This window comes from Numida meleagris, chromosome 1, assembly GCF_002078875.1.
Source record: "Numida meleagris isolate 19003 breed g44 Domestic line chromosome 1, NumMel1.0, whole genome shotgun sequence".
NCBI lineage: Eukaryota > Metazoa > Chordata > Aves > Galliformes > Numididae > Numida > Numida meleagris.
This window is the reverse complement of record NC_034409.1, coordinates 133,000,037-133,012,813: the sequence shown is the minus strand read 5'-3', so window position 1 is coordinate 133,012,813 and position 12,777 is coordinate 133,000,037. Positions and strand designations below refer to the sequence as shown.

The 12,777-nt window shown below is 40.5% G+C and overlaps 1 protein-coding gene across 2 annotated transcripts in view; it reads left to right on the top strand.

The window, feature by feature from the left end:
- Positions 7–12,777, top strand: part of TGFBRAP1 (transforming growth factor beta receptor associated protein 1) — a 33,714-nt gene continuing 20,943 nt past the window's right edge. Inside the window, exons 1-4 of one of the 2 annotated variants that reach the window (XM_021413970.1) lie at positions 7–189; positions 3,281–3,982; positions 10,623–10,817; positions 11,815–11,969. In XM_021413970.1, the coding sequence (XP_021269645.1) occupies positions 3,298–3,982; positions 10,623–10,817; positions 11,815–11,969 (1,035 nt within the window). In that variant the 5' untranslated portion in view covers positions 7–189; positions 3,281–3,297. Of the gene's footprint in view, positions 248–3,280; positions 3,983–10,622; positions 10,818–11,814; positions 11,970–12,777 lie in introns of both variants that reach the window. The other variant, XM_021413962.1, reaches the window with a different exon arrangement.

Below are 12,777 nucleotides of genomic sequence, written 5' to 3'. Positions count from 1 at the left end.
TGACGCTGGCGCCGGGCGGGGCCTTGGTGGCACCGGAAGCGGAGTACCGGCCAGGCCCGGGCGCTGACAGCGCGGCCTCAGGCCCGGCGCGGCCCTGGCCACGGCTCTGGCCTCGGCTGCCGGCGCCGCGCGGCAAGGCCTCGTTGTGGCGGCCTCGGTTCTCGGTGTGGCGGCGCCCGGCGCTCGCAGGTACCGGAGGACGCGGGGCGGGAGGAGGACGTGAGGTTGCGGCTACGGGCCTGCGAGGGTGAGCGAGCACGGAGCGACCGGGGGGCGAGGCGCTTGCGGCACGGAAGCGGCCTCGGGGGCTGCGGGCTGCGTGGGGCCGTCACGCAGAACACTGCCTCGGCTGCGGGAGCGTGTTTACGTGGGGCAGGCCGAGAGCCGCTTGTGGGCGGCTGCGCTGGGAGGCGAGTGCCTGGCCGGTGTTACCTGGCGGGTGGGGAGAGCCTCCCGCAGTGAGTGGGTGCCGGGTCGTCCCTTCATCCAGGGAAGTCAGGAGTAATGGGCCAGCAGCTTGCTTCACTGCTGAGAAGCGAAGGCTGAGGGGAGGCCTCATGGCATATTAAATGGTGCTTAATTAAGGTCAGCAGTTCAGAGTTGTCTTCTTGTTCCTTAAGACAATTTGGCAGTACAGTAAAATTAAATGAACTGATTTGTAAACGGTATTCATTTTTCATAAGTTGGATTGGTCCTTTGACAGTGCTTGGTTGTAAAAGGGAAGGTTTGGTTTGCAGAACTGGAAGTGCTGCTTAGCACTTAAAGCCAATCTTCTGGATTGGTTGTGATAATAATAAACAAAAACTCTTGTAATTTCAGTAATGTTGCTTCTTGAGCTTAACGAGTGCTGTAGGGCCATGCATTCAAAGTAGCTGTGTGGCTGTGCCTTTAGACAGAGAGGAACTTGATGATGTTCAACAAGACCAAGTGTAGGGTCCTGCACCCACAGGGGAATAACCACATGCATCAGTACAGGTTAGGGGCTGACCTGCTGGCAAGGAGCTTTGTGGAGATGGACCTGGGTATCCTGGCAGGCAGCAGGTTGGCCATGAGCCAGCAGTGTGCTCTGATGGCCAAGAAGGCCAGTGCTGTCTTGGAGTGCATCATGAAGAGCATGGCCACCACATCGAGGGATATGATCCTCCCCCTCTCCTCTGCCCTAGTGAGGCCACATCTGGATCACTGTGTCAGGTTCTGTGCTCTTCAGCTCAAGAAAGGAACTTTGAGAGTTCAGTTGAGGACCACAGAGATGATTAAGGGCCTGGAGCATCTCTCTTACATGGAAAGTTTAAGACACCTGGGACTATTTAGCCTGAAGAAGAAAAGACTGAGAGCTGATCCCATCAATGTTTATAAATACCTGAAGTGCAGGATTCAAACAGATGATGCCAGGCTCTTTTCAGTGGTGTACAGCAACTGGACATGGGGCAATGGGCAAAAACTGCAATACAGGAAGTTCCATACAATCACAAAGAAGAACTTGTTTACTGTGAAAGTGACAGAGAACTGGAATAGACTGCTCAGAGAGATTGTGGAGTCTCTTTCTCAGGAGATATTCAAGACCTGGTTGCTTTCCGGTGCAACTTACTGTAGGGAACCTGCTTTAGCAGTGGAGTTGAACTTGATTCCGAGAGGTCCCTTCCAACCCTTATGATTCTGTGATTGTGTAATGCTTGTTGGTACATATAGTCTGATGTAAAGATTATGTGAGTAGCACTGAATGAAACTGACAATGGTATTAAAAAAATCGCTTTTGTGGTGAGTTGAATGATGCTTTGCATACTTAAATAAAGTAGGTGGAGATTTATGTATGCTTTTGACTGTTGGAGGGTAAAGAATAGGAAATTTGTTAAATAAAATCTGCATATGATATTTCACCATAAGTTCTATTAGGCCTGAATCTGGTCAAATAAAATGTAAAGCAACATGAGATGTTAACTTGTAGTGCTACAAGCCTTGTGGCTTCTCTAGAAATCTGAGAGCCAAAGCTTGTATCTTTTCATATGCAAGTGATCGCAGAGTCACAGAATTGCAAGGGTTGGAAAGAACCTCAAGAGATGAGTACAACCCCCCTGCTAAAGCAGATACCCTACAGTAGGTTGCACGGGTAGGTGTCCAGACGGGTCTTGAATATCTCCATAGAAAGAGACTCCACAACCTCTCTGGGCAACCTGTTCCAGTGCTCTGTCACCCTTACAGTAAAGAAGTTCTTCTGCATGTTTGTATGGAACTTCCTATGTTCAAATTTTAGGCCATTACTCCTTGTCCCAGCACTATATACTGCTGAGAGGAGCCTGGCTTCATCCATTTGCCTCCCACCTCCCTTTAGACATTTATAAACATTTATCAGATCCCCCCTCAGTCGTCTTTTCCTTAGGTTGAACAGACCCAGTTTACTCAGCCTTTCCTCATATGGGAGGTGCTCCAGGCCCTTTAGCATCTTTGTGGCCCTCTGCTGGACTCCATCTAGGAAATCCCTGTCTTTCTTGAGGTGATGTTTGTAAAAAGCCTTGTACTGCCCTAGTGTCTGAAAGAGCCAGCGATGTGCTACTTTCCATGTGGAGAAAGCATCTTTCAAAATGGCTGAGGACTGCTGTTGTGGATCTACTTCAGAATAGATGTATAGTTAAAGTATAGAATTTGAATAATTTCTGTGGTTGATAATGTGCTCATTCTGGCTTGGGTAATCTGGTTGGAAATAAGAGCACAGACCTGTTGGAACATGGTTGACAGAGGGCCACGAAAATGATCTGTGGGATGGAAAACTTCTCCTATGAGGACAGGCTGAAAGAGCTGGGGCTGTTCAGCCTGGAGAAGATAAGGCTTTGGGGAAACCTGGTAGTGACCTTTCAGTACCTAAAGGGGGGCTGTAAGAAAGAAGGGGACAGACTCTTTAGCAGGATCTGTTGTGTTAAGACAAATGGCTTCAAACTAGAAGAGGGGAGATTTAGATTGGATGTAATGAAAATGTTTTTTTTTTTTTTCACAGTAAGGGTGGTGAGGCACTGGCACAGGTTGCCCTGAGAGGTGGTAGATTTCCTACCCCTGGAGACATACAGAGTCAGGCTGGACGGGGCTCTGAGCAACCTGATAGAACTGCAGCTGTTCCTGTTCATTGCAGGGCGGTTGGACTAGATGATCTTTAAGAGTCCCTTCCAACTCAAACAATTCTGTGACCATTAAAAATACAACAGTACAGCTTTTGTACAGGTGCATGTTAAATTTCTGTTGCTGGTGTTTGTGTTCATGGAGGTCAATAACTTTTTTCCTCTTTAATCAGATCACCCAGAAGACACGATGAGTGTTAAAGCTTTCAAGCTCGTTACTGCCGTTGAGCGGGAGATGTTAATGGGAGACAAAAATCACATCAACATAGAATGCATTGAGTGTTGTGGAAAGAACCTCTATATTGGAACCAACGACTGCTTTATCTATCACTTTATGTTGGATGAGAAGATATCAGCATCCGGAAAAATAACTTTTGCAGCCACCAAGCAACTGCATAAATACCTGGGCTTCAAGAAGCCCGTGAGTGAGTTGAAAGCAGCCTCTGCACTCACCAGGCTTCTTGTGCTTTGTGATAACACAATAACGCTAGTTAATATGATGAACTTGGAACCTGTTCCCACTGGCGCTCGAATCAAAGGAGCTGTGACATTCACATTAAATGAGAATCCTGTGAGTGGGGACCCTTTCTGTGTTGAAGTCTGCATTATCTCAGTCAAGCGACGGACCATTCAAATGTTCATGGTGTTTGAAGACAGGGTCCAGATCGTGAAGGAAGTGGTTACCCCAGAGCAGCCCTGTGCTGTGGCTGTAGATGGTTATTACTTATGTCTTGCACTTACTACGCAGTATATAATTTTGAATTACAATACTGGAATCTCCCAGGATCTATTTCCCTACTGCAGCGATGAGAAACGGCCAATTGTGAAAAGAATAGGCAGACAAGAGTTCCTGTTGGCTGGTCCTGGAGGGCTAGGTGAGATTAAGCTTATTCTTTTTTTCAGTTTTTGAACTTGTGAGTCAAAGCTTAAGTAACTTAGTATTTTACAGAATAACAACACCTTTCTTTACAGGTCTGTACTGAAATGCTGATATAAAAAATTCAATGATAAATTGTTGGTGATAAACATTTTTATTGCTCTCCTGTATTAATGCACAAAAATCTGGTTATTTGTATTTTAGTCATGTCAGTAGAAAGCTTCACATCTACGTAGACACCTAACAGCGGAAGTAGTGAGCCCAGAGCAGACAAAACTTGGTTGGTACCGAGTGCAGTTTCTGAGGCTGATAGCCTGTCTACAGTGACCAGACAAACTGGGTTTGAAGAGCCTCACTCTGATATAATTTCGTTAAATCAGAGTAGGCGAGTTAGTTTGTTTTTTTTTTTTTTTCCTCTGCTACTCAGAGTTCATACAAACTGACTTTCAGAGTGGTAGAAGACTAGCATATAGGTGTGTTTTACTACAACATTAATAAGAACTGTTAGGGGAATTCAACTGCAACCCAACTCCTGCAGAAGTAAACTGTCAGAACTATAGGTGTTGTCATGCTAGCCAGTGGTGATATTTCCATTTGCTTTATTTTTTAGCACTAGTTTTCAGTTTTGTAAAAATAAAGCTAGATGATGAGAAATAGCGCTCTCCTCTAATAGATAATTTCAAGGTTTAGTGCTGCTGCAATTTGTCTAAACCAGCAAATGCTGTGAGTTCAGTAATCTTGAGGGTTTTTTGGAAAAGCTGCAGTATCCTGGAGTTGACAGACCAAAGGCATAATACTTTTGTATGCTGTTTGCCACAAGACTCTACATTTTGGAAGATACAGTTTATATATGATTCCTAGCATGTTATGAATAGCATAATATAAATAGCTCTCAAATAGTTAGGTTCTTCATTTTTTGTTGTTTTTTTTTGATAAATTCCGAAGAAAAGCAAGAGTTATGCTGAATTTTCAGTTTGTGTAGGATACGAGAGATATCAACTTAACAGTTTTTCCTGATAGAAGTGGAGATTAATCAGAATATCTGCATATGTAAATTAAGGATGTTCTGAGAGGTGCTTGTTTTTTCAGACTTGAGACTTTTCTAAGCTATATTGGTTGTACAGTCTATATTAGAACTATTCGTTGCTTTAGATGTCAACATAAATGTATGGACATTAACAAATTTAATAGTGCTGTGAAAGTTAAAATTTGTGAATTGACTGTCTGGAAGTGTTCCTTTTTGGCATGTTTACAAGGAGATCTCCTTTCAATTTTTTTTATGAGCGAAACCAGATTCTGTTCAACTGCTTTGGTTTTATCTATCTGCTACTTTATTTTTAGGGGAGTGGATATGTTATAAAAAAAAAAAAGGAAAGAATTGTATTTAATTAAATTTTTACTTTCATCTGTTTTTCTAGAAGAGGACTGTACAATAAAGCCCTTATAGAAACCGCTGTTCCTGTTTAAGTAGATTGTCCTGTGGTGAAAATATCAGATATGTGATATCCTAAGCAAATCTGCTTATCTAGGCATACTTTAAGCTTTGTTTTTTCCCCATAGTACAGGCAAATTTTAAGCTTGGACTTAGTAAGACGGCTTGCTACTATATAGATCATACAGTTTTTCCTTGCCAAACTCAGCTTCTGATCTTTTCTAATCATCTGTTCCCCATTCTACTCCTGCTGTAGTTCTGTACAGTGTTATTCACCTAGCTGTTCTTCATCAGTAGAATTCTTGGTGAACTTAGCCTTTTTTGAAGTAGGGAAAATAGTTGAGCAACTTCATAATACAAACGTTGTATATCTTAGCATTTGAGGTAAGCAGCTGCTGTAAAGTGAATGGACTTGGAAAGGCTTGATATAAATCTTAAGTGCCAATTTTGATTCGCTTTTGTACATCTTATCAATTAAGGCACATTCCTTTGGCGCTTGGTAGTGCATCTATGTTAAATTCAGACTCTTGTTACTGAGGTGGTAGTATTCTACATTACTATATTTGGGTTTATAGGGTTTAAGGTGACATTTGTATACTAGGTTAACTTGATTTTGAGTTAGGACAGAAATTAAGAATTGGCAACAAGCAACTGCTTGAAATCATTGTCATGAAGTAAAATATCTGAGTTTCTTTAATGTAGCGTTAAAGCAAAGAGGAAGAGTTATTCATAGTTGTTCTATAAACTTAACTATTCAGTACTTCTGTTCTACTTGCAGCTAGTGTATAGTTCATTCTTTGGAAAGTAGTGGGAACTTGATATTTTTTTTTTGTGCATCTTCATTCTGTCCAGTAATTAATACATACAGAATTGAAAATCAGTTCTTTCTGATTGCATATGAAACTCTGCTTGGTAAAACTCTGCTTTTCATTTCATGAAGCTGTTGTTCTGTGCTTCTAATCAGATTTTCTGCAGCATGGGCTTTATTTAATAATTTTCAACAAACAGTTCTTACATATTGGCACATAGTACACATTCCTAGCACCAGTTAGTGTGACTACCCCTGGAATATCAGAGGTTTTGACACATTTTAGGGTGAGGCTGGGTCAGACACTGGGCAGCATTATCTAGCTGTGTGTGTCCCTGTTCATTGTGGGCGAGTTGGACTGGATGACCTTTAAAGGTCTCTTCCAACTCAAAGGATTCTATGATTATATGATTCTGTGATCTGTGACAGCCAGCACAGCTTCACCAAGGGCAGATCGTGCCTAACCAATGAGGTGTCTTTCTGCGATGGAGTGGTGGCATCAGTAGACAAAGGAGAAGCAACTGATGTCATCTACCTAGACTTCTGCAAGGCCTTTGATATGGTCCCACGAGAAGTGGCAGCAGGGACAGGTGACCTGGGAGAAATATGGAGACATCATCCATATCTGTGATGTAGATATACTGTGCAAGCCAAAGTCCATTCGGCATTGAATCTGGTTGACACCATATAGGGCAACAAAAAGAGCTTCCATGAGTATGTTTACAGGAAAGGAAGGCTAGGGAAAATGTGTGCTCGACACTGAATGGGGCAAGGAACCACATGCCAAAGGACATAGAAAAGGAAAAGTCTGAGGTGTTTAATGTGTTCTTCACTTAATTTGTTACTGGTATGACCTTCCTTCAGGAATCTTCAGCCTCAACAGGAAAATCTGGAGCAACAAAGACCTGCCCTCAGGAGGGAAAGATCAGGCTTTGGACCCATGAAACCTGATAGGTATGCACCTAAGAGTGCTTGAAGGGTAGTGGTTGATGTAATTATGAAGCCACTCTTTCTTTATCTTAAAAAATATTGTGGTGATCAGCAAAGAGTCATCGGGACTGGAAGAAAACAGATGTCTTCGCTCTTGTCTTCAAAATGAGCAGCAGGGAGGATCTGGGGAGCTTCAGGCTGGTCAACCTTATCTTGGTGCTGGAAATGTGATGAAGAAAATCTTTCTGGAAGATGTTTTCACATGTTTCCAAATGTGAAGGGCAGGAATGTTATTGGGATTAATCAACATGGATTTACAAAAGGAGAATTGTCTGACCAGCCTGGCACTCTTAGTGGATGAGGGGAGAGAAGTAATGTGGACTTCAGCAGGGCTTTTGATGCTACCTCTCATAACGTTCTTACAGACAAACAGATGAAGAACAAGCTAGATAGTGAGACAGATTGAAACCTTGGCTCAAAGGGTTGCAGTCAGCAGCACACAAATCCCAGCTTCGGTTCAGTTGCTAGACATGTACTATGGCCCACTGGTGGGCCAATAGTGAGGACATTACTGATATTAATGACACGGATAGTGGTACGCATTGCACCTACAGCAGGCTTCTATGTGATACACAAGTGAGAGGAGTGGCTCATACAGAGACGATTGCTGCAGTTTGTATGAGGAGAGGCTGGGCAGCCTTAGGTCTGTTCAGTCTGAAGAAGAGAGAACTTGCATAGGTCGTATCAAAATTTAAGAAAAAACTTCATTATGATGGTGGTCAAAGTACGGAACCTGAAAAGGGTGTGAGTCCATTCTCAAAGACACCTAAAACCTGACTGGATTAGGTTTTGAGCAACTGAGTTGAACCTGCGTTAGTGGGGAGGTTCCTTTCCAATTTCTACTATTCAACTTCAATGATTATATAAATTTTAAATAATTAATTTTAGTTAATTCTTTTTCCAGCATAAACTCTTCTCAGTGGTGCATGGTTTGAACAGTTGCATGGTGACTGAGTAGCCTACAAATGGATGGCTGCACCCTATAACTTGCAACAAGCATGTGTGCTAGGCAGAATGATTCATAAAAGGTTATGCAATTAATTTTCTCGCAGTTGGTGATACCGCATAAAGCGTAGTAGTCAACAGTAACCAACATGTTCCCTTTCTGTTTTCACCCACTTGTGGTATTCCTTGTGCTGTCAGCTATTATGATAACCAAAAGTTTTCATGTTGTTTAAAAAAGGAAAGTAAATGACAGTGTTTTTCCTACTGCACTTTCTTCCAGATATTTTCACTAAAACTTTTTTTAAAACAAACAGAAAAAACCTACGGAGTCCATCAGACAAAGCTCTGAGTAACTTTATCTAAGTTGGTCCTTTGAGTGTAGAGGGTTGGACTAGATGTCCTCTGGTTGTCCTTAAACTTTTGTGGTTCTACAGATTTGTAGATTTCTTAGTGCTGAGAATAGTATTGCTGTGTTTTGAGTCTCTTTTGCAACTTTTGGATAGCATATGCATTTCTAATATGAATTCAATCCATGATTTTATCTCTATCATAAAGCACATTTCCATACTTAACCGGAAACCATGACCTTCCTACTGTTGCTATGGTATCCCTAGGTGAAAGTTTGATGAAGTCTAGAAATGACGTTGTTCTACCTCAGAGGCCTCAGCTATTGAGAGTTGAGGGATGCAGACAGATATTGAGTTGGAAAAGTACTGTGCATTGCTCTGCTTGTCTTTTCCTTAAAGATTTTTTTGATGACCAATTAAAAGAGCTCTGTGATTTAAAAATAATAGTAATGAGAAAAGTTTTCTAATATTATCAAAGAAATACAAAATTTTAACGATTTATATTTCAAATATAACTATTCCTGACTTTGTTACTGAATTTTTCTCCCACCTTTAGAAATGGAATTGTAGTACAGAGTAGCAAAGAGTCGCAACTGGAAGGCATCAAAACTGAGTAGTGCAGTCAGCCTTGCCTACAATTTTGCTTCCAAACCGTAAGAATATCAAGGTCAATTTGGATAGTATATTGTGGCAAAGCAGTACTTTTTGCAATGTACTGTTTGAAAAAGTGATCATTATAGTGTAAAAGTAAATAACATTTGCTAATAGTTGGATGTGAAATCATGACTGTGCAGCACCCTTAGTCAAAGGAACGTGTTGATAATTTCAAAGCTGCTTTAAAGGATCCAGAAACTTAGTTGCTACACCATAGCTCTGTGAAAATCCACAACCATCTGTTTTATTCACTTTTTCTTGAGTCGGGGAGGGAGAGGTATTAGGTTTTTGTTTGTTTCCCTTCAATATGGCACTGCTACCCAGCCACCCTTACCTCACCCTTGCCTCATTATCCCCTGTTTGGAAGAGCTTTTGTAAATTGAATAACGTAATCTTTTAATCTCCTCTATCCTTTAGAGCTCAGGCTCATTCTGCCAGCTGCCAAGTGGCTCATTCCTGCCAAAGAACAATATTCATAGGCATGTCGTTCTAGTGGAATGAGAATTCTGATTTTAAGTGCTACGCACTCATGTTTAAAACAGAAATTTACATTATGTTCAGTTGTCAAAGAATTATTGAACAGCATTTGCAAGTCTAGACTGGAATTTTCCTTCAGTTAATAGTAGAAAAGTTTCAGGAAGCAGAATTAGAGAATACTAAGTACAAGAAATAGAAGCAAAGGCTTACGATCCAGAAGCAAGTCGTACTTTTAAGCAACTAGGAGGAAGAACAGAATAGATAGGAAGAAAGATAGTAGCAGGAAAAACACAGATGAACTGGAGGAACTGTATTTAATATCATTAATTTGATAAGACAGTGTAGGTATCATTGGGATCTTAAAGAAGTTTTTAATCTGTGCTTGGCTTGTGTAAACATACGCTTGTTTGTTTCTGAATATTTTTTTTTGAAGTGGTTTGAAAACAGACTCCTTTCAGGAATTGACTCTTCTGAAGGAACTCTAATTTCGTTCTGTGAAAATTTTGCTGTGGCAAAGTGAAGAACAGCGTATGGACTGGCATCCTCTTTGGGCATATGATGCTGCAAGGACCAAATATGCCTCCACTGCGGGATAGGTCAGGCTGTGCAGAGCTGCAGCTCTTACTAAGACAATTTTGTTTGATTATTCAATCTCACTAAATATTTACGGTTTGGGATGAATCTGAACAACATGTCATAATTGTTAAAGATGCTTCTAAAAAATAATTGGGTTATATATCGGTAGTTTAATATTTCCTTTTTCATTCTTCGTGGTATTTGTTTCTGTGGGTGCTGGATAAAGAAAAATTTTGAACTGGACAAACTACTAGGTTTGTAAGATCCAGGGAGGTGTGATGCACTGCCACTGTGCCATCTGATCCCATCTGTTCTTCTGAGACCTGCTATTTCTATACCTTGGTTTCAATATTGGTGGGAGGAAATGCTCTTCTGTTAGTGTGAGCCTCAGGCTTCTTTCTTTTTGTAGGCATGTTTGCAACTGTAGATGGCATTTCACAGCGTGCTCCTGTGCACTGGTCAGAGAACGTGATTGGAGCAGCTTTGTGCTTTCCCTATGTGGTTGCTCTGGATGAGGAGTTCATTACTGTGCACAGCATGCTGGACCAGCAGCAAAAGCAAACCCTGCCATTTAAAGAAGGTCATATTCTACAGGACTTTGAAGGTATTAAAGAACACTTTTTTTTTTTTTTTGCACCAGTAATTCTGGAACAGTCACCACTGTGAGCACAGTCACTTCATTTGTTGGGGTTTTTTTGTGTTTTTTTTTTGTTTGTTTTTTAAACAAATATCTAGCAAGCATGTTAACTATTGTAACTTCGTCGTAACAAATATTTTTGTCATTAGGTTCCTGCAGCCTGTGATAAGAAAAAATTGTCATGCAGAATTCAGTGCTTCTAACAATATGTTGAATGTGCTAAAATCATCAAGTTAGTTGTTGGATAGCAGTGTATGGGCCTAGGGTTTTTTCTTGTAACTTAATACTGTTCCTTTAAAAGAAATTAACTTGATGTTATGAGTCAATAATTGTGGGCTACAGATAGGTGTCCCCTGGTTCTCCTGGCAAAGTTTTTATATCTTAAAATTGTTCTTTTGGATGCCTATCTAAAACATCTGTTAAAGCTTCAGAAATAGGTATTTCATAACAAGTTGGAAAACAGAAATACACATCTTTTTAATGATCTAGCCTTCAATTAGAGACTAGCTGTGCAATATATTTCATACTTGTTTTGTTTTTCTTCTTTTCCCAAGAGAGCTACAAACTCTAGTACTGCGAACTGTATGTTCCTTGTCACTTCTGGTGTACAGCTGTACAATTTCCTAAAGCAAGCCTGGGGAAAATAGGCTGGCAGTTAAGTCTGTTCTCTTGAATCTAATTTTAAAGTGATGAACTGTATGACTTAGTTCAACATAAGGGAAAGATAATCAGTTTCATTTACTCAGAGTGGGACGAAATCTGCTATAAATAAGTAAGTTTATTAGATTTGAGGGCAGTTTACAGGTAAACTGTGCTATCTGGGGAATACAGTACCAACAAAGATAAACAGGGTTAAAGTTTTAAAACTTAGGTTCTCGTATCGTAAATATTAAAGCTTATTTCTGAAATACTGTTGTTTTTCTCTAAAAAGAGTGTAAACTCAGTGTCTGTTTGCTTTCTCCAGGAAAAGTGATTGTTGCAACTAATAAGGGTGTGTATATCTTGGTACCACTGCCTTTGGAAAAGCAGATTCAGGATCTTCTAGCTAGCCACAGAGTGGAAGAAGCCCTTGTTCTAGCAAAAGGAGCTCGAAGGAATATTCCAAAAGAGAAATTTCAGGTCTGTCCTTACTTGATTTTCATGCAAATGTGAATTTACAGTGGGACCGTTTATGCCAGTGGTCAAATGACTGGGCAGGATGGGAGATGAATTTGCGTTGAAGAGAAATCTGCTAATACCTTGTATTATTTTTGGCCTGAAGAAACAAACTTGCCACTGAATTGATTAGTGTTGTTAACAGCTGTGACATTTGCAGTGCTGAGTGTTGCTGTTCTGCTGGTTTTTGGTATTCTTTTTTCCCCTTGTTCGTAACTTAAAACCAGCAAACTAGTGATAGGGGAAAAGAAACATTGCAGTGCTTACTGTAGCTCTATGTTCAGTTGTTAGATATTATTGCTGTTTAAAGAAAGTATACTTTATTTCCATTCAGAATTTTTAAGTTTGACTTTTTTTATCAGACATTACCACTCTGCCTTAAACTCCATAGTATTACAACTTTAAATACTGTGGTAGGAAATCTATAACAAACACATCCCAGTTCCAGACTTGCACTGGTGTGTAACAAAATGGTTAAGATTTCAGTGGAGTAAAAAAAAAAAAAAAAAAAGTGTCTCAGTAGGTCTTTGATTAGTGTTAGAGGCTTGTACTCATTTCTTTCTCCCTCCAGTTTATATTATAATACATATGCTTCTGAATTTACTCCTATCTCTGATTTGGAGTCTGAAACTTGGATAAAATGACATGAAATCTCTTGTAATATAAAGAAATAATCAGTTTATTCTGGAGCAGTATTTTAGGAAGTGAACTTGAAACTATTCACCAAGTATGTGAATGAATGAATGATGGTTTCTTCCCTTTTGATCCGTAA